We start from the raw sequence: 19680 nt of genomic DNA, 5'->3' as shown, positions 1-19680 counted from the left end.
TTGTGGAAGTTTAAGTGGAATCGGGTTTTATTCCTTGATGAGATGAATAAATAAGATAATATTATAATCGATGGTCCTTAAGCTAACCTATAAATAAAGATCTTACGTATTCTACTAATACGGGGAAAAAATGCATAGATTAAAAGAAACCTCTTTATCTAAGAATTTTCTTCGGGTATTCTACGGATGGGGCTTTCTGATTCAAATCAAGAGCAAACTTGAACAAATTTGGCTGCAAGTATGTCAAGATTATTTTCCGTTGCGTATTCTGATATAAATTTTTATAATAATGCTATTTAGTAGACTACTATACAACTAGGATCATGTGACAGTGAAAATCAGCACTTTTGATCAAAGGCTGATTTTCTCTGCCACATGATCTCGATCAGTTTTATAGCAGTCGTATAACAGTCTACTGAATAGTATTTCTCTAATTTATATTTTGCAGTAGGCCCATTCTAATCATAAGAAACCATGCATGTTTAGATTGTCTTGCAAAGTCATTAAATCTTTGGACAAGTAAATTTGTGGTCCTAATTCTGAATTGGAGAGAAATTGAGATATGATTGACTGATGAACAAAAGAACATGCACACAGAGAGAGAGAGGTTGCTTAAGTAATGTAGACAATTTTTTAGTCCAAACCAATTGGGATTAACATTACACCATGTATTTATTACATAGGACACAATTGAAATTTAATTTCCCCTCCTACCAGCAGCTTCCAAGCTAGCTGTTGATGAAAATGCCAAAGGCAAGGAAGCACAAGCCAAGCCAATAAAATTCCAACTCCTCAACAGAACGAGGAGCTCTTCAAAGCCTCTATTGTGTTTCCTTTTTTGAAATGAGATATGGTTTACATACTCAAATCTGCAACACAGAATTTCTAATTAACAAGACCAACAAAAAATGGACACACATATATCATAAAATAGCTAGCATGGACGAGACCTACTAGAAAACATTTGTCTGAAGATCCTCTAACTCAGGATCCACTTTGGTTTCCTTGTCAGCTTCAGTTGTTTCAAAGAGAGGACCATCAAGCTTAGGAGGGTTCTGGAATTATATAAATACGTCAGTGATTGAATTCCATCAATGAGAATGCAACAAAAATGGAGATTTAAGTAGAGGAGAGGAAAATAGCCAGCAATATCAACTTCAGTTTGAAAACCTCCAGTGTTCATTTATTAAAGATATCATCCATTAGTTCTACTTCATGCATTTCAAGGTTTCCCATCATACCATGCAGCGAACTAGAGCCCAATTGACACCGTGGAAGAACGGGTGACGCTTAATTTCATCTACTCCTTCCCGAGAAGCCAATCTATTCTTGGGATCCCTGTGCAACAACCGATACATTAACTGCTTTGCTTGGAGACTTACCTGCATGAGACCAAATTTCGTTAATACCAAGCCTTATGTTTTGGTTTTTAATCTTGCATAATGTAGGTATCTGGGAATGAAGTTTGGTAAAAAGATATTCAAGCGGTACTCAGTGTAAGCTAGCATATATTTGATTTGATTCAGCACATATTTAGCCTTAATTATAGCTGTAGATATGCTGTAATTATAGGTTTATTATACTTGCCTCATTTGGTTTCCTAGAATCATGTAATTGCTGATATTCAACATTGTAATTCCCGTTCTATTTTCTATATAAGATGAGAACCCTCACAATGAGATGCATTCAATCCAATTGACACTCGGCTAAAAATGGATCCATGTTTTGAGAATGCATACCACCCTGGCTCTGCTTCTACTGCATCATACGCTCTCTATGATTTGTGAAAAGTTCTCTAAATGCCCGAAAACATAAATACATATATGAAGATTCATGTGCTATGTACTTTTTGTTTTCCTTGAATCCCACATTTTTTTTTTTTTGTTTCATTTTCTCAAAAAAAAAGAAGAAAAAAAGAAAAGATACTTAAATTTACCAATTAGGCAAAGTATCTCATAACATAGTTGAATTGATGATTACATCGCAAGCTAAAATCCTGCTGGATAGAATATATATCTAAAGCCAAGTGATGACAGGATTGGTCGAACAGAGTAGCCACATAAGGACCAAGAATCAAAATCCAGAAAATTGTTGAAAGATATGTGCATGCTTAAAAGTCAAATAATCGTGCTTCTTGACTGTGCTATTTGAGGTTTCTATAGAGATTGCAAAAAGCACTTAAAATGAAATCCGGGGATCATCATTGTGGTTTCATTGCTCCTTTACAAGCACTCTGAGAAGGGGAATTTCATGCAAACTGTTTTCCTTTTTTATTCAAGGGACATTATAGCCATAATTGTATAATTGAATTTATTTCAAGATGCTTTTCTTAGAAATATGCATTCCTTAACAAAATATCATGGTAATTCAATAATTTTAGGCATTAAACCTAAGAAAATAGTTCAGTAGCAAGATCTCACCTGTATACTTCCTGGAAATTTAAGATCCTTTTGAAGAATATTGGCAAATGTCTTTTGCCTAGTCTTTCCCCTAAATGGTGTATATCCATAGAACATTTCATATAGAAGAATGCCTGAGAAAATGATGCAGTCGATCAGCAAAGGCAGTAGGTCATTTATTTATAAAGTTCTTGAGAAGATGCTACAATAAAAACAAATGTCTAGCATTGCATGCTTCAGAAATTCACTGATAATCTTGGTTGTGAGTTTTTAATGTTTTAAATGGTTTTACAGTATGAGTTTTTCGTTTAGTATCCCATTGTAAAGCTTTTACAGTGACATAATTTACATTTGGATGGTTTCATTTTTCTCATTTGTATTATGAGTTCCATTGAAGTTATTAAAAGAAAATCAAAGCCTGGTTTATTAAGTAGGATGACCAATTCTTGAAGTAAATGCATGCACTTGCCTCATTTCATTAATAAAATACAAACTTACCAAGAGCCCACCAGTCCACTGCGCTAGTATGACCTGCTCCAGTTATGATTTCCTGCAAGGAATTGAAAGGTAATGGATATTCAATAAACAAATTTTGAAAATGGCATATAAGTTGAGAAGAAATGAAAATTACAATGCATATGATCTCCAAGAAAGAACTGACTCAACTGGTGAAAAATAAACAATTTCTTATTGGAAAATACGGAAGGTGACAGAGGATGGTTGAAGAAAAAAAGAAAAGAAAAGAAAAGGGCCGTGTATTTTCGCTGGTGAGCGTATTTCATCCGTTACTTCCATGTAAAATCTATGTACTTAAAATATCCTTAAATTTCTAAAATCCTTCAAAATGCAAAAACTAAACATATGCAACATGTAGATGTTGAGATCCGGCAATTGTAAATGATATTCAAATTTGACAAACCGGAGCTATGTACTCCTCAGTGCCAACAAAAGAATTTGATGCTCGCATAGGTTCAGCCATGAATATTGGATGTTGAACTTTCTGCTTCTTTTTTTTCTTTTCATTTGTACTTGGAATCAAAAGCTGCAAAGAGCACCACCAACCAGTCAGATTTGTTCTGATGTCTCAAAACATCATGGACTTATATAAAGATTTTCCTTTTTGTCTTTCCTGAAGAGATTTATGCTAAAGAAAATTAGATAACCAGAATACCTCTGGTTTGCAAGATGTCAAACATGACAAATCAAAATCTGTCAAGGACACATGCCCACTGCCCTGGAGTAAAACATTTTCAGGCTTTAAATCCCTGTAAATTATCCCTGCAAGGAAATCAGCAGGAGATTCAGTAAAGGTATAAAAATGCAAGTATGCAAGGATTTATCTAATTACTCCACTTTTCAAATCACAAATACTCCTGCAGCAAACTTTGGTCAGAAATTGCAGCAAAATATGCTGGCAAGCTTTAAGCAGCAGAAATTGCTAGCTCTTTTGGGTGTCTGTAGTATTATTAAGCAGGTACGAGGAAAAAACTTCCGGAGGCATTATGGAGAAGAAAAATACTGTGGTAGTGTCAGGTTTGAAAAATATTGGAAAAAGTATTACATTAATCAAGCTGTCCCAGAAAGAGTTCCTTCAATGAATCACTCACTAATTAGAATAAGGATTTTTAATTATCAAGAAAATCATTACTTATTATATGTATGTATTATTTAAAAGAAACATAAATACATAAAATAATGCACATTAGCTTACCCTGGCAGTGAAGGTACTCCAATGCAACCACTACCTCTGCAGCATAAAATCTACAATCATCAAAGATTTCATGTCAGTTGGAATAAAAATTAGCAACATTACCAGTCACAGGAATAATAAGACCATAATGTAGATAAAAACTACCACGAGAATAAATTTGCTTATAAAAACAATTCCTTTAGTGTTCAGTACAAGGACATTTATCAGCACAATTAGTTGCAACTTATAAGACAGTACTGAATAAAAAGCTTTTTGAATAGTTTTTAGGTATCATTTCCAAATCTGAACATCATGATCAAGCTCAGAACATAACTAAGTAAGCTTTACTATCAAGAAAACCACAAGCAATAATGTGCTGTCAGAATTTTCCAAGGAAAAAGTGAATACATGCAAGCATTTGATGTGTTTTCTATGCAGGCACATATCCATCTATACTCTTCATAAACCTTATCTGTTTGCAACTTTAGGGACTCCGGTGAGTAAAAATTCACACAAACACAGCACAAAACCAACTCTTTATGGTCGTCAAATTAGGGATGGAAAAAAAAAATGCAAAAATATATATCATACATATTGAATTTCCCAACTTCTTGCATTATTTCATTAAAAATGACTCTCAGTCATCACTGACCAAATCCCTCTATAATTCATAAAAAGAATGGGGGTCAAATAGCTGGATTGCACTTGACTAAAGTAAATTTGAATATGTATAACTTTAGATACCAAAAGAAAATTTAACCTCAGCAGCTTCCAGACGTCTTATAGGATAAGCTTAGAGAAATTTTTGTGCAACTATAACAGCAATCTCTTTAAAGCTTAATTCTATATCTTTGTATGCTTTCGCCGTCAGGCGTATTCCCATTACCATTGAAACTGTGGTGTTAGCATTTTCAGATTTGCGAGTGAAAGTTCTAGATTTGAGATTCTGTAAGTAACTCAGTGCATGCTTCTAAGAAGGGCTTGAGTTGGAAGAAGAAAACGAAATACGAACAATCATAGCAAACTCTCAAATCTCAATGCACTATGATTTGATTTTCTTTTTTTCTTTTGTTTTGGTTCTTCGGACTGGTTTGCTTTTTTTGGGTAAATAGTTTACCTCACTGCATCTTCTTTCAGGACCTTTGTGGGTTGCCTGTCCAAAAGCATGAAGAGTTCTCCACCAGGGCAGTAATCAGTTATCAGACAAACATGTGTTTTGGTCTGCAAAGTAAATGCCATCAATAGAATCAGAATTGTTACAGATACCATTTTTTTTCTATTACACTTCTCAGTATCTGAGCTTTGTATTCACATCGCAAAGTCATACGCCTTCCTGAACTAGTCCTAAGTAATCGAAGAATCAATTTCGCTCCTGAAGCTCATAGCAATTCCTCCATTTGAAATCATCTCATACATTGCTAAGATTATAGAGGAGTTTCTAACCTGAAATGAAGCATACAGCGCAGGAAGAAAAGGATGATCTAACTTGTCGAGGATTTCTCTCTCTGCACAAGCTCTATGCACCTGTGGAACATGAAGGAAAGGAGCTATGTAAAAATATGTGGAAGAGTTCCACAAGCAAATTATCTATGAACTACTATTTAAAAAATAAAATAAATAAATAAGCATCTAGAGAAATACAGGAAAAAACAAAAATATTTAATATCCAAAATGTACATTTTGACTTGTCCCTTTGAACTGATGCTATAAAACTAAAAGAAAAGACCCTTCATTGACCTGGTGGTATGGTAATATATTCGACATAATTTCTGCCATTAGAGTAGGCGTAGTGGTTTCTTAAAAGGATAGATGACATGCCAAAATCTATGCAAAGGATTGTTAATTTACTCTTTGCATGCCCAAGTCTAAAAATTAGGATATATAACAGAATCTAATGCATGTGGAAACTGAAAAGGCAAAATTTAATCCAATCAATTGGCTAGAATAAAAATGGAATGCCTAAAAGGTGAAGACAGCATGGCTAGAATAGTACATAAATGCAAAACATGATATGCTGGGGCCTGTTTAATTAGTTGCAAGCAGAAGTAACAAGTATGCTAGACGGCTAGAGTCTGCAAGAAAAGAAAAGAAAAGAAAAAGGGTATGTAAGATGTGTAAAATCAATTTCAATACCTTGTTACGGTTGAGCATAACACTTTTATCCATAGCCTTCATTGCAAAACGCAGATCAGTTCCACACAACTCCACCAAATGCACACTGCCATGCCAGCCACAAGTCATACAAATTTTCCAAGACATAGAAGTTTAAGTCAACATATATATATATATATATATATAAGAAAGAAGGAAGAAGAAGAAGAAGAAGAAAGGGGCATTGGGGAGGGAAGTCGGGGTATAGAGCAAAATTCAAGTGAATATCATCAAAGAAACTATTGGCAAGATTACCAGCAATTACGAGTTCAAATTGCATTTTCAGCAAAATTAGAAAAAAGTCCGTCTTCCCAATATCTTCAGGTAGCAGATAATAAACTGGAACTTCTTGGATCTTAGTGATTGAAACCTACCATGTATTCTCGCAACTTATAGCATATAGTGACACTAGTTATTTATGAACATCAGTTAATTCTCGCAAATCGTTTACATGGTTTATGCAGTAGAGGTGAAACTACTGACAGAACTTCCAAAGTATAAGTAATATAAGGTCTCATTTTAATGGCAGAGTAAATGCAAGTTTTGTTAAAGGACATTTTTTTGAATGAAATCTATTACATATTTCAACCCCAATGCCAAGTATTGAGAGCAGCTTGAATCAGTCAGAAGTTAAATTATGACAACCCAAAAAGTCAAAGAAATTAATATTGAGTCATAAGGATTTATATATTATATTATTTATGCCTGGTGGTAACCTGTAACAAAGTCATACTACTTATAAGTTTCCAGGAAATTAGTATTCCATGACATATATATATATAGCACGGTTATTATTACAGAAAAACTGATGGGAAAATTGGAAAAGAGAATCTAACCTCCCAGTATCGCCAGATCCCAAGGGTTTTATTGGCCTAAAATGTTTCAAGCCCATCTGTTCTCCACTATCTAGAATCTGCAAAATAAGGATTACATAAGCAAACTAGAGTGTTAAAAAGAGATGCGTGAACTTCAAGAAAAAGAAAAGAAAAGAAAATCCAAATACTAAGGAAACAACAAGAAGGGTATAAAACTATAACACCCATTCTTATCTTGTTTATCAACCAACCACAGACAGTGTGAAGTATAAAGTATTGAATGTGATGCATGCATAAGCTTCGTTAAAAATATTTTACGACGTAAAACATTTTACATCAAAATAAACGGAGCATAAATTACAAAATTTCCAGAAAAATGGCTAACCTGAAAAGAACCCCCCCCCCCCCCCCCCCCCCCCCCAAAAAAAAAAAAAAAAAAAAGTTAAGCCTCTATCACGAGACAAGGGAACATATATTCCAAATGTATTGCAGGATGCGTTATAAACTGAAAGAAGAACGCTCAGGCAAAAAAGGAAAGAAAAAGAAAAGGATAAGGACCAAAAAGAAAAAGAAAAAAAAGAGAAGCAGTGTCTTTGCTCTCTTTACTTTCTTAATTTCATTAGTTTGGTCACTGAATGCTGAACTATTTTGAAAAAAAAAAATAAAAAAAATAATGATTTTTGCCATTTTATATACACATTTATAATAAGAACAATACCTTTTGGATACCTCTCCAAGAGGGGCTGTCCTTCCTGTGAGGTTTTGGGTGAACTACCTTAGAATGGTTAGACCATAAATCTTCTGGTTTCTGCAGATAATAATAATTAAAAAAAAATAGAAACTTGTCATAATTGTAAGCCCAAAAGCTTTTCAGCAAATGTGTACCAAGGTGAGACTTTACCATATTGGCATCTGGAAGTTCTCTCACTGCGTCATCAACATTTTCTGCAGTTTCTTTGATCTGAGAATTGATGTCAAGTAAATTTGTTTCAGCAAACCCACAAATTTCCAACAGTTAAAATCACTAATAGTGGTTTGTAGCTGTAAAAAAGGTATGGAATCAAGAAGAAAAGGAAAATAAATTTGTGGAATTTCTTTCTTCTTCTGAGTAAACGTTGAGACTCTAGACCTTTAAACTGACATTGATATAATTAAGCTTGACACCACAAAGAAATCCAAAAGCATAATATGAAAGAGATAAACGAAGCATTTGAAGAAGGTGGAGACCAGTTTTTCACTCTCTTTTGCAGTGTCCTCTGGAATACTGTTGCGAAGTGGCTCAACATGCTGACTGCCATCTAATTGTACCCCAATAAAATATTGTACTTCTCCCTGTTTACCAAGTACAGAATCTGATTAAAATTATCTTATTATAGGAATCATACTACTATATATATCTACATGTAAATATCATTTGTACTGTGTTCTGACCTTCTGATCACGCATAGGTTGCAAATGAAACAGGTTCCAGAACTTTTTACCTGAAATGAATGCAAAAGGTCTAAAAGTTGTGTCTAAAAGAGAGAATTTTGTTAGTGATTCTATGTAGAGTATAGAAATTGCAAAAAGTAAGCATACCGCTCTTCGTGTAGTTAATCAGCTGGACGGTGACATCTGTCTGGTTGTCTATTGCCGCTCTAATTTTCCTCACAGTTCCAGGGTCTGTTTCAGGTCCTTGCAGAAACCTACAAAATCCAAACAAAACATATTTATATAGACATGCATGTGGATTCTTCTTGGATTGAGAAAATGCAGTCTCTTTGTGGCGCACCTGCAATTTTTTCCAAGGATTTCTTCACGGCTATACTCTGTAAGCTCTAAGAAGCTGTCGGATGCAAAAATCTGAAGATTTGAACAGTTTTGAAACGTTAAACTTTACAAATATATTCTCATCTCCGAAACAGCATAGTTGGAGGAAAAGAGATCAGTAGGAATCTTACAATGGGGTTGTCGGGAAGCCTTGGATCAGTAATGACAAAGTTTTTCTCTATACGTTCGAGTGTAGTAGCAAGATCAATACCCCTTCTCATTTCCTTCTTTCTGACTTTGTCATCAACGCTCTCAGGCCTCCTCTCACTGTCACTGTCATTAAAGTCATCGTCATCACTCCCATCATCATCTATAGCAAATTCAGTGTCGAAGCTTTCGTTAACGGGGGATTGACTTTTCCTCATAATCCTCCTGAATCACAGATAGAAAGCCGTTAGAATATAAATAAAATGATTAAATTTATCTCTTTCTTCTTGGTACTTTAACAAAAAGAGCTAGGGATAAAAATGTGACATTTTATATTAGAACAGCCTTAATTTGCTAGTGTAGTAATCATCCATAACAAAGAAATTATATACCCCATAAAAGAAAGGCGACCAGATTTTCTCTGTTTCTTTTCAGGCAACTCACTGATGCGCTGCATTGAGCTTCTAGTACCCCCACCAAGAGACTTCCTTCTGGGTGGAGCAACAGTAGTACTCTCTGAGTTTCTCCTTGCTAGCGATTCAACTCTGTCATCTTCCTTGCCGCCACCTGATTTTCTCATAAACGGACGGTTTGTTGATTCGCTGAGTGAACGAGGTCTCTTCACTGCCAGAATAAGTTCAGATACTGAACTGGTGGCCATCTCTTTCTGACGAGCTGCAAAAGTCAGCATATTATTTGTGTATTCAGTTGGGCTAAAATCGTTTTACTCACTTTGTTCAGAAGTACATATCGAATACCCATGAAAGTTAAACTAACCATATCTTGAAAAAACCTGCTTTCTAGTTTGCATGAGCCATGTCTTACCACTAACAACATTATGATATCTAAGGAATTGTCACCCATTATCTTGTTGCCTTTTACCCTTCTTAGTCCTGTCATTGCCAACACTGGCAATCTTAAAATGTTGGTCGAAGATAATGCTGATCATTTGTGACACCATTCTTGAACTAATGAATCTAACATAAAATTAGCATGTTCAGATTCTAAGGGTCTTGATCCGTTTAATTAAAAAGATTGGGTTAGAATGAACTTATACAGTCTTGTACCCATGATCCAACAAGACCCGAATCCAAAAAGCGTTTGTTGAGTAAGAGGAATGAGTAAATGGATATAATAGTCATATTATTGCCATGTTTGTTATCATGAAAGAAAAGGCAGTTTTCCATAATACTTCCAAGTAAGCTTCTGCTTTCATTTGGAGACAGATTGTGTCTCGTGGCCATGATATATGAACTGGATCGAGGCTACAGAAACTCAACGGGGGCCTCCATTTCCTAGATTACAGGGTAGGAGTAGACTCAAATTCCCAGCTGGGAATGATGTTCTTTTCTGATGCATTGAAAAAGGGCATTAAATGATGGTCTCTTTAGGGGTATCAGGATGACATTTCAAAATTACCAAACTTGACTTCCATTCGGAATAGGGAAGGGATTCCCTTTCAATTCCTCACACACAATTTTCACACAATCTCTTTCGCATTATGTGGGATTCATGCACGTGAGTTTCACAGTGAATCCCACCCAATGTGAAAGGGAATTGTGTGAGAGTTGTAAGGGAATAATTTTTCTTCGAAATACAGTGCCCCACGTACGGACTTCTAGTCAAGTGACACGACGGCCAGCCTAAAGAGGAAAACTTCCACATGCTTTTTAATAATTTTTAAGAGTATTTGAGAAGTCTAATTAAATAAATAAATAAAAGTCTTGGGGGTGGATGCGATAAATTTTTCATTCATTTTAACACAAAATCTTAGCAAAAGGTATGATGTAACATAATTATAACTAAAGAGATAAGTGTCAAATTTTAAAGTTTAGTGGTCTAATTGCCTAAAAGACAATAATTTGAAGGTAAAAAGTATAATTTTCTTTTATTTTTAAGAGAAAATGTCAACGCACCCCCTTTAAACTATCACTTATGAATGTCTTTTTCCCAATCTACCACAGGTTAAATAAGATATTAACAATTAAATGATAATTTGAAGAGGATAATTTCAATATCATTCCAATTTCATTAGTGGCCCATTTCTCTAGTCATTTTCTTACCCATTTCATGTATATATGGAGATGAATAAAAGAAATGTACTAGATATACATGAATAAAAGACGTGTAAGAGAATGAAACGGAACATTTCTCGATAATCGATAATAAGGTTGAGCCAAATAGGAAAGACAAAAGGGAATGTAGTAGATGGAGTGCAATACCATCGTATCGAATCAAGGACTCAGGCAATCCATTGGGACGCAACATCTTATCCTTGGACCCCTCCGTATGCTTGCTGACCTCCACTTGCATTCTGCCAAATCAGCAAAGAATAAAACAAAAGATAAGCATCCAATTAATACGCGAACAAATTAAATTCCCCTTCCACTATTTCATTCCATCAAGGAAAAGATCGGACGGTAGCTGATCAAGAGGGCCACATTGAATCACAATCAAAGACAAAGGACGTGGGGGCGATCGACCAGGTCCATTAATGGAGTGACACGTGACGCGGTATGGGGGACAAGAGACAATTCTCTATGTTTCTGTTTAGTCTGGTCAGTTAATCATGGTGTGTTGGTTGTGGGACAAAATTCTGAGCAACTCACTGTGATACATATCAGCAAAACCCCATCTATCAATGATTCTCGTGTTTGTGGATTTTGCTGTCCAGCAATCTCTTGTTGCGGCACCTTTTGGCGCTTTCCACTCAACGCATTTCTTTCTTTATATACATTTGAATCTCAGAAGAGCAATGATATTTACTACTCATATGATATGACGTGACAGACCACAATATGATATTTATTTCAGATGAACGCAAGAAGAACACTAGAAAGAGCTCTAGCATTTCTCATTTATATTAGAGATATGATATGATATGTTTATAACTTTCGTACAACTCTAACAACTTTTTTTAAGGTCAATTATTGAATATTTAGAACCTACATGTAAGAAAACAGACCCAGTGATTAATTTGAAAAAAAGTTATTGCACTTGTGCAACAATCATTTCTCTTTATATTAACAAGCTTTTAGCTAGATGGGTCTTTTTTTTTTTTTTTTTAAAAAAAAAAAAAAAGGTTCTATGTGACATAAAGAGCTCTTCTTCTTCTTTTTTTTTTCTTTTTTTTTTTCATTTTTAAAATAAAAAACTAACAAACAATGCCAATTAAACACAAATTACTTTTTTAGATTTTTTTTTTTTCTTGAAAAATTGTTTTGACGTTACGTAAATGTAATAATAATTTTGAATGTTTTCTAAGTGTTTTGTGTTATAAAAACTTGTTAATATTTGAACAAAAACAATAAAGAAAAAAAATTGTTATCAAATAAAGCCATTATCTTTTAAGTAAATTCTATAAATTGCATTAATTTCTTTTATAAAAAACAAAAAAAAGGGTAAAGTATAAACTTCTTTATCAGACTTGACTTGGGTTTAGCTGAACTTGTTAAAATTGGGACACGTCTAACAAATAATTTTGAGGGATTAAGTTCATAAAGATATATATTTTATGGGGACCCCCACCACAACGTGGTTCCTCCCTTGTGTCTTATAACAAGACACAAAACAAACACGTGACTCAATCTTAATGAATTGAAACCTAAGCCAAATGTGAATAACAAGAGAGATATGGTTAACTCCAATTGGATTAGAAAATGAACTAAACATGTTGTGTATAAATTTTTATTTTTTTTTCTAGTACAATAATAAGTCATTACTAATTTCAAATTTTCAAATTAAAAAATAATAATAATTATATAGTTATTATTTCGACCATATAAATCACCCATATAATAAGTAAATGTAAATGTAAATGTAATTAAGCAAAATGAGGAATTATATATGGAAGAGAAAAAGAAAGTAAGAACCAACCCAATAAATTTAAGGACTTTTCCGGTCTCGTCCTTGATGGGTGAAATGGTGAGAAGATTCCAAAAGGGAGTCCCATCCTTCTTGTAATTCAGCAACCTCCCACAGTAACTCGTGCCGGCCCCCAAAGCTTCCCTTATCTTTGCCACATCCTCCGGGTCGGTATCTGCACCCTGTAAAAACCGGCTGGATGGATCCCCACGCAAAATCTCATTAATTTAAATTAAAAAAAAATAATGTTATTTAGTAGATTATTATAATAGTCGTACTTATCAATAATTAAATCAACACTCAAAAAATAAAAAAATAATTAATTTTTAATGTCTCATCATTTCAATTGTATAACAATAATAGTCTAAATAGTATTACTCTTTAATTAAATATGTCAATAACCCTCTAGACCGTTATTACGGTTAAAAATTAAAATTACGTACAATTATTAGCAGCATGTTTGGTTGTGCGATATTTTTGTATTATATTCTATTAATTTTTTACTATACTTAAAATTGCAAATACTGAAAAATTTTATTTTTTTGAAATTATGTTAAGATTATTTAAAAAATCTGAATCAAAATTGAAAAAAAATTAAATAGAATTTAAGTAGAATTTAAATTTAACAAAACAAACCAAAAATATGTATTTCAAAAATAATAAAATATAATAAAAACAAATGTCTTATCCAAACATGCCCTAACGGTAGTGGTGGTAGTACCTGTTCCTGCCTATAACCTCATGTGATGTGTAACCAGTCATCTTGAAGAACCCGGCACTGGCATACAATATCGGATAATCCGGTTTGGTGGCGTCCGCTACCACGAACGTTTGCTGGAACGCCGATAAGGCGTTCTTTAGGTCCTCCGAAACTCTGGGAATATTATTCCCATCTTCCGATAGATCGCCCGAGGACCGCACCGAGTTGTTGGAGTCTCGCCTGGAAGCTTCGGGCTTGTTGTTCGGGTCATCTCCGCCGCCCGAGGTCCTGACCGAGACACCTTGCGGTTTCCCGGTCTGGGTATCCGTTTTCAGAACCAAACCCCACTCCGCGGCCCTCTGCGCCGCGGTGCCGATTTCGCCCGCCACCGGTTGCCTCGTGGCCTTTGGTCGACTCTGGTGATCGTCGTCGCGATCGTGCATGATCGCCGAGAGGGCCTTCTGGGTGTGCGGTGGGGATGGTTGTGGCGGTGGGGTGGGGTCCTTGAGGGCCATCCATGAGGTGGTGAGCTCCTCGGCACGACCCGACTTGGAGGAGATCTTGAGTACTGGTGGGTCTGGGCTGTCTGGCTGGCCGGGGTTGCCCCGTGGGTCTACCCAGCTCTGCCATGAGGGGTGGGACAGGAAGGCTTGGTTTGTTAGCCGGGTCGAGTTGTTGGAGGGGTTGAACACTTCGAGCGAGTCGCGAGAGCCTCTGGTTATTGGTGGTATTTTTGACGATGCCTTATCTGTTTGTTCCATATCTCTGCATGAACATCACCCATGTCGAGCAAATAACAGTATTAGTGTTGAGATTAACATGCAATAGTGTAGAAAGAGAAATGCTACAGAAGCTCTCGCTATTACCATTTCAAATGCATGCTTTTTTTATCGTGACAGTAAAAATAAAACGAAATTAAAGCTAAAAGAAATCAGAGTACTCCAGAAGGATTCTTGACTACCTAGGCCTACAACTATTTATTGCATGATTGGGGATGTCCGGTCCCAAAAAGATTAATCCTAACAAAGACTTTTGCGTCCTCTGCAAACATGTTTCTGTGGATGAAAGAGGTGGGGGCAGGGCAATGAACTGGACTGGGGGACTTGGATAGTGACGTTTTTGGAAGAGATCGAAACATGCATGAAATGAGCACTGAGCAGAGTGAATTCACAACTTTTTCAGGGGTGTTGTGGTCAGTTGACGTTGCTTTCCACCACTAACATGTGTTGCTTGTAGTTTGGTCCTCGGAAGGAAACTCCGCGCACCTCATATTTTTGGAGGCTAGTTTCGTCAGAGAGATCAGGTTAATTAGCTTACTCAAAAACTGGCAGACATGAGAAAGAGCAAAACTTTCAATTTGTACCGGCACGACAATGTGCGGGTAGTTTAGTAATTAAAGCAGTGCAACTGTGTCATTAATTGGTTGAGTACTGAGTGGTGCTATTTGTACATTAAATGGGTGGTGTACGCTGTACGCTGTACACTACACTCTGTTTACACCCAATGCATATATATATGATGGGGTTCTATACTGTCAAAATACACTGAGTGTATACGTATATATACTCCGTTAATGTACAAACAGTATTACTATTTAATTGCTGCCCCGCCCGTGAGATTCGGAGAAATCAGAGCATAAACACAACAACAAAAAAATAACCAGACTCTGCAAATCATTGGAGTCAAGAAGCATAAAAAACAGAGTATAGAAAACAAAAATAGAAACAGAACATCCACACAATCATGGAGAATGGTCCTTAGACCAAATAGTATCTCCTTTAGCATAACTTGTCAGGAAAATTATGAATAAAAAGGACGTAGAAACCGTAGAACCTGAGAGTGCAGAATCTGGTTTTGTTTCTGAGCTGAAATGGATAGGTGACTGTCAACTGAGCCAAGAGGCTGAATTTGCTGGGTTATATATATATATATATATTCTCTTCCTTGTTCAGGAAAAAAGATTTTGAGAAAGAGAGACAGAGGAGAGAGAGAGAGAAGGGCCGAGAAGATAACGAGCAGAAAGGACTTTTTAATGGGGAAAAGACTGAATAAAGAAGAGAATGATTGTCGAAAAGGTCTGGCTTCCCATCCCGGTACACCAAGAAGAATTCACGCGATTCTTGCACGCATTCCTATGCTGTTGAAAACAATTTCAGGAAGTAATTAATTGTTTTCTGTGCTTCATAATCTCTTACCTCCAATGATTTCTGCTTTCTTTATTTACAGATCGGAAATGGGTTTGCGCAACAATAGCAGACGCGTTGGGAATTTCTGGCGCTTCCGACCGTTGGCTCGCGGGGCAATGCTTCTTGTGTCTTCGTGTCTCGCTAGTGGCATGAAAAAGCTTTGAGGATAAAATTAATCAAATCAGACACAAAAAAAAAAAAAAAGAAAAAAGAAAAAAAAAAAAAGAAGGGAAATATGTAGAATTAATCTGCATTTGGGTCTCAAAAGAGATGGATGGATATATCATATATGGGTCTCAAAATAATTTTGCTTTTTATATCGTATGTTGCAGAAAAAGTATGGTCCCTGAGAAACGTTGTGCTTGGACACGTGGCACTTGTCGGCTGATATTCGGTGATGAATAACCGCCATTCTCCCACACACTTGCAGACTTGCTCATCAACCATTTATAGGGTTTAACTTTAACGCTAATTGCGACACTTTTAAGAGTTGTAAAAAAATTATATTTGATTTTCATTTTTCAAGATCAAATGTAAACATCGAAACTTTGCCCAAAAAAAAAAAAAGTTGAAAAGGAAAGTATATAGATAAGGATGTTTAATTTTCCTCCAAATTTCTTTCTGTTTAAAATATTTTTCTTTAGCTAAAAACATTTTTGAAAAAATTGACTATTTTTATAGCATTTATAACAGCTTCCCTATAACTCTTTCACTTCCATACAAATAGGAAAAATGTCAAAAAAAAAAAAAAATCATAAAAAAAAAAACTTACAGCAGATACCCTATCGGTTCTCTAAGCGTTGGGAATGCTACAATTCTACCCAATGTGTAGGGAACCAAAAGAGCTTCCTTAGAACACTAGCAGCAAATACCCAACCATTTTCTTTAAATTTAAGAAACAAAATTATATATATATATATATATATATATATATATATATATTACACAATAAATTCCCTTATATTTCCTTATATCAATTAAATACTCTTTTTATTCTTATTTTATTCTTTTACTTTCCTACTTTATGTCATTTTTATCATTATATAATTCATTGGAGTGCAACCCAATACATTGGGTAGAACTATAGCTACCCAAGGGTTTAGGAGAAATATAGGGAAACCCATGTGGGTGCTTTTTTATGACTTTTTTCAAATTTTTCCTATATTTAGAAAGAGGAACCACCTATAAGGTATCTACTACTAGTACTCTTATCCATTATTTTAATACAAAATATTTTTATTTCCTCTCTCATCTCTCATCTTTTTGTCTTTTATTAGGAATTGTATTGAAATTTTGTAAAAATTGTGAGGGTAGGTACAAACTTATATTTGTAAAGAAATAATATTTATTTATTTATTTTTATTGAACAAATTCCTTCACATTATAAAAAGTTAAAAACCACAGCAATAGTTGTGACCATAACATAGGGACAACACGTTCCCTAATAACAATATCATCGATTCATGAAGGAATTTCTTCCATCCAAATTGAATCTACAATATAGGTGACAACCTTTTAAGATAATCTGTGAGCTGCTAAATTTGCTTCATGTTTGACATGGACTAAATTCGCCAACCGAAAAAACTGCATGGCAGATTTTATGTAATGAACCCAAAGAAAAAGCGCTAGTCACCCTAAAAAGACCAGTCAATTTGGAGCTTTTCTTGAATCCCTTATAAAGTCCAGTTTTACCTAATAACTAGACAATGTGGGACTTAGCACCCATGAGTATCTTTATAAACCACTCACTCTATGTGAGTTATTCATCTTTTTTCAATATAGGACCGGGGTGTTATAAACTCCCCCCTTTAAATCCCGGACGTCCTCGTCAAAGTCACGTCATGCGATGCTCCAGTACCACATGACCTAGCGCTACTAGGTGACTCTGATACTATGTTAAATCGACACTTATCTCAAAAGTTTAAGCTGATAGGAAAAAGTAAATTTAATCACTTAATCAATATTTTAACACTCCCCCTCACGTGTGGGCTCAGACTTCCTTTTTAATAGGTGAGGCCCAACACGTGAAATATTTAATTGAAATGAGAGGTAAATGATAAAGTCAAAGATCTTGAATTCGAACCTTGACCTATGTACACCTATGCAATCTATTCGATTAGTTTCCTCATCCCTTTCACAAATCAGACAAACTGTATTGGGTACCACTTTTATTTTAAACAAATTATCCATCGTAGGGAGAATATTATTACAAGCTTTCCAGAGAAAAACTTTCACCGAGTTGAGAACAGCTAGAGACCAGAGCATCTCCTAAACTTTTTCCATGGAATTAGTACCTTCGCTTTCTCCTCACTGTGAATTTGTCATTTTTAGTACTTCTCCAAATTAAACGATCAATTGGGCCATTGGCTGTAAAGGGCTTAAAAGGAATGCTGGAAATATTTAATTGATATAATAAAAAATAAATTTTAAAAAAAAAAAAAAAAAAAAAAAAAAAAAGATCTCTGTTGTGAATGCTTAGCTGTTTATTTGCCACCTTGAAATGGTTCAAAAAAAAAAAAAATATCGATGCTATTTTTTTTTTTTTTTTTTTTTTGATAAATGTTTATCGATACCTGTGAACCCGTCATACTTTCATAACAGGCAAACTGATAGGGATGTAGTAGAGCCCCACATCCACATTGTGGGTCCTAGAGCCACGTGAACACCTCCTTGCAATCATCTTATCCGTTCACGACTGTGTGTCGTCAAATCAGACAGTCCCTGTTGGTGAAGTAGTGCCCTTTCCCTGGTAGACCCCACTAGAAAGATATATATCAATATAACCTAAGGTGGTCCCGTTTGCTTGCATTGGCCGCAGTTGGAAATCATGGATTCATGGGAATCATATGTGCACTATGCATGTCACAAATCACATTTTCTTTATAAAATAAAAAAAAAAGGTTAATAATAAAATAAAATTTACTATAATTTCAGGTGTTTACTTAACATTTGTAATTTCTCATCAATAATAATTTTTAGGGAGAATTTTATTTAAGGGCACTGAATTTTAATATTGATATGAAATATACAAACTAATTCATCTAAAATCTAATGATGATTTTTATTAATACACTAGAAGTAATAACCTAAAACTACTTGTAGTATTTTACTATTGATGTAGAAATAGAATATACAGATTATTGGGCAACAAGGCTTAATTTGCTTTTCTCCAATGTCACTGTCATCACTCATCATAGTGCCACATGAATCCTGGCCCAAGACCTAGAAAGGGCAAAATAAAAAAAATAAAAAAATTGATGCGTGTACTTCTAAGCGTTAAGGTGATAATAAAATTATAAAGAATTTCACTTAAGAGTACTGAATTTTTATCATTTTTAAAAGAAAATACATGAATTTCAAAATGCCTCAATTTAGGGCATTCGTTTTTTGAAAAGTCTCAATTCAGAGTCATCCGTTAGGATTTTCCATTAAATCCTATCAAAATTTTCAAAATATACCTTTTTTTTTTTTAGAAAAGAAAAGAAAAAAAATTACTAGGATTTAGGTGTTGGTTAGAATTTAACGGAATTTGCAAAAATACCCATACCTGAATCTTTGAAAAAATTTATAATTTTTTTTTTTTTTTTAAAAAAAAAACAATGAATATTTTGAAAATTTTAATAGAATTTAACTCAAAATCCTAATAGATGACCCTTAATTGAGATCGACTTTCCAAAAAAATGGATACCCTAAATTTAGATATTTTGAAGTTCATATATATCTTCTTTTAAAAATGGTGAAAATTCAATACCCTTAATTAAAATTCTTTCTAATTTTTATTATCACCTTAAAGCTTAAAAGTACATGTCTCATTTTTTTATTTTTGTTTTTATTTTTGTTTTTGGCCCTTTTTAAGTCTTGGGCCAGGATTAATGTGGCACTCTCATTACAGTGAGATTGGAGAAAAGCAAATTAAGCT

The 19680-nt window shown here is 34.7% G+C and overlaps 1 protein-coding gene across 2 annotated transcripts; it reads right to left on the bottom strand.

The window, feature by feature from the left end:
• Positions 1 to 612: 612 nt before the first annotated feature.
• On the bottom strand, positions 613 to 15973 carry LOC133877206 (phototropin-1). Of its 2 annotated transcripts, XM_062315459.1 has the most exons (24): positions 15771 to 15973; positions 13597 to 14340; positions 12888 to 13070; positions 11234 to 11325; positions 9404 to 9686; positions 8996 to 9236; positions 8827 to 8897; positions 8634 to 8740; positions 8487 to 8536; positions 8283 to 8387; positions 7957 to 8016; positions 7774 to 7863; positions 7077 to 7153; positions 6223 to 6307; positions 5533 to 5613; positions 5207 to 5310; positions 4111 to 4160; positions 3571 to 3677; positions 3319 to 3441; positions 2898 to 2949; positions 2421 to 2533; positions 1242 to 1382; positions 955 to 1055; positions 613 to 869 (listed from the first exon to the last, which is right to left on the bottom strand). In XM_062315459.1, coding segments are annotated over exons 2-24 (3057 nt in total). In that variant the 5' UTR covers positions 14337 to 14340; positions 15771 to 15973; the 3' UTR covers positions 613 to 868. The 2 variants fall into 2 exon arrangements, with proteins under 2 accessions (XP_062171443.1, XP_062171442.1); XM_062315458.1 differs by having other exon boundaries at positions 613 to 1055.
• Between the last annotated feature and the right edge of the window lie 3707 nt (positions 15974 to 19680).

Source organism: Alnus glutinosa, chromosome 9 (assembly GCF_958979055.1).
Source record: "Alnus glutinosa chromosome 9, dhAlnGlut1.1, whole genome shotgun sequence".
NCBI lineage: Eukaryota > Viridiplantae > Streptophyta > Magnoliopsida > Fagales > Betulaceae > Alnus > Alnus glutinosa.
Note: the sequence above shows the minus strand (reverse complement) of the source record. Positions and strands in the feature narration are given on the sequence as shown.

Excerpts from the sequence above, each read along its gene's own strand:
- LOC133877206 (XM_062315458.1), bottom strand. The coding sequence starts at position 14,336 with ATGGAACAAACAGATAAGGCATCGTCAAAAATACCACCAATAACCAGA. Across the intron at positions 8,898-8,995 it reads GGCTTCCCGACAACCCCATT|ATTTTTGCATCCGACAGCTT; the intron begins GTAAGATTCCTA and ends TCAAATCTTCAG. Across the intron at positions 4,161-5,206 it reads CTGAAAGAAGATGCAGTGAG|ATTTTATGCTGCAGAGGTAG; the intron begins GTAAACTATTTA and ends TGATGATTGTAG.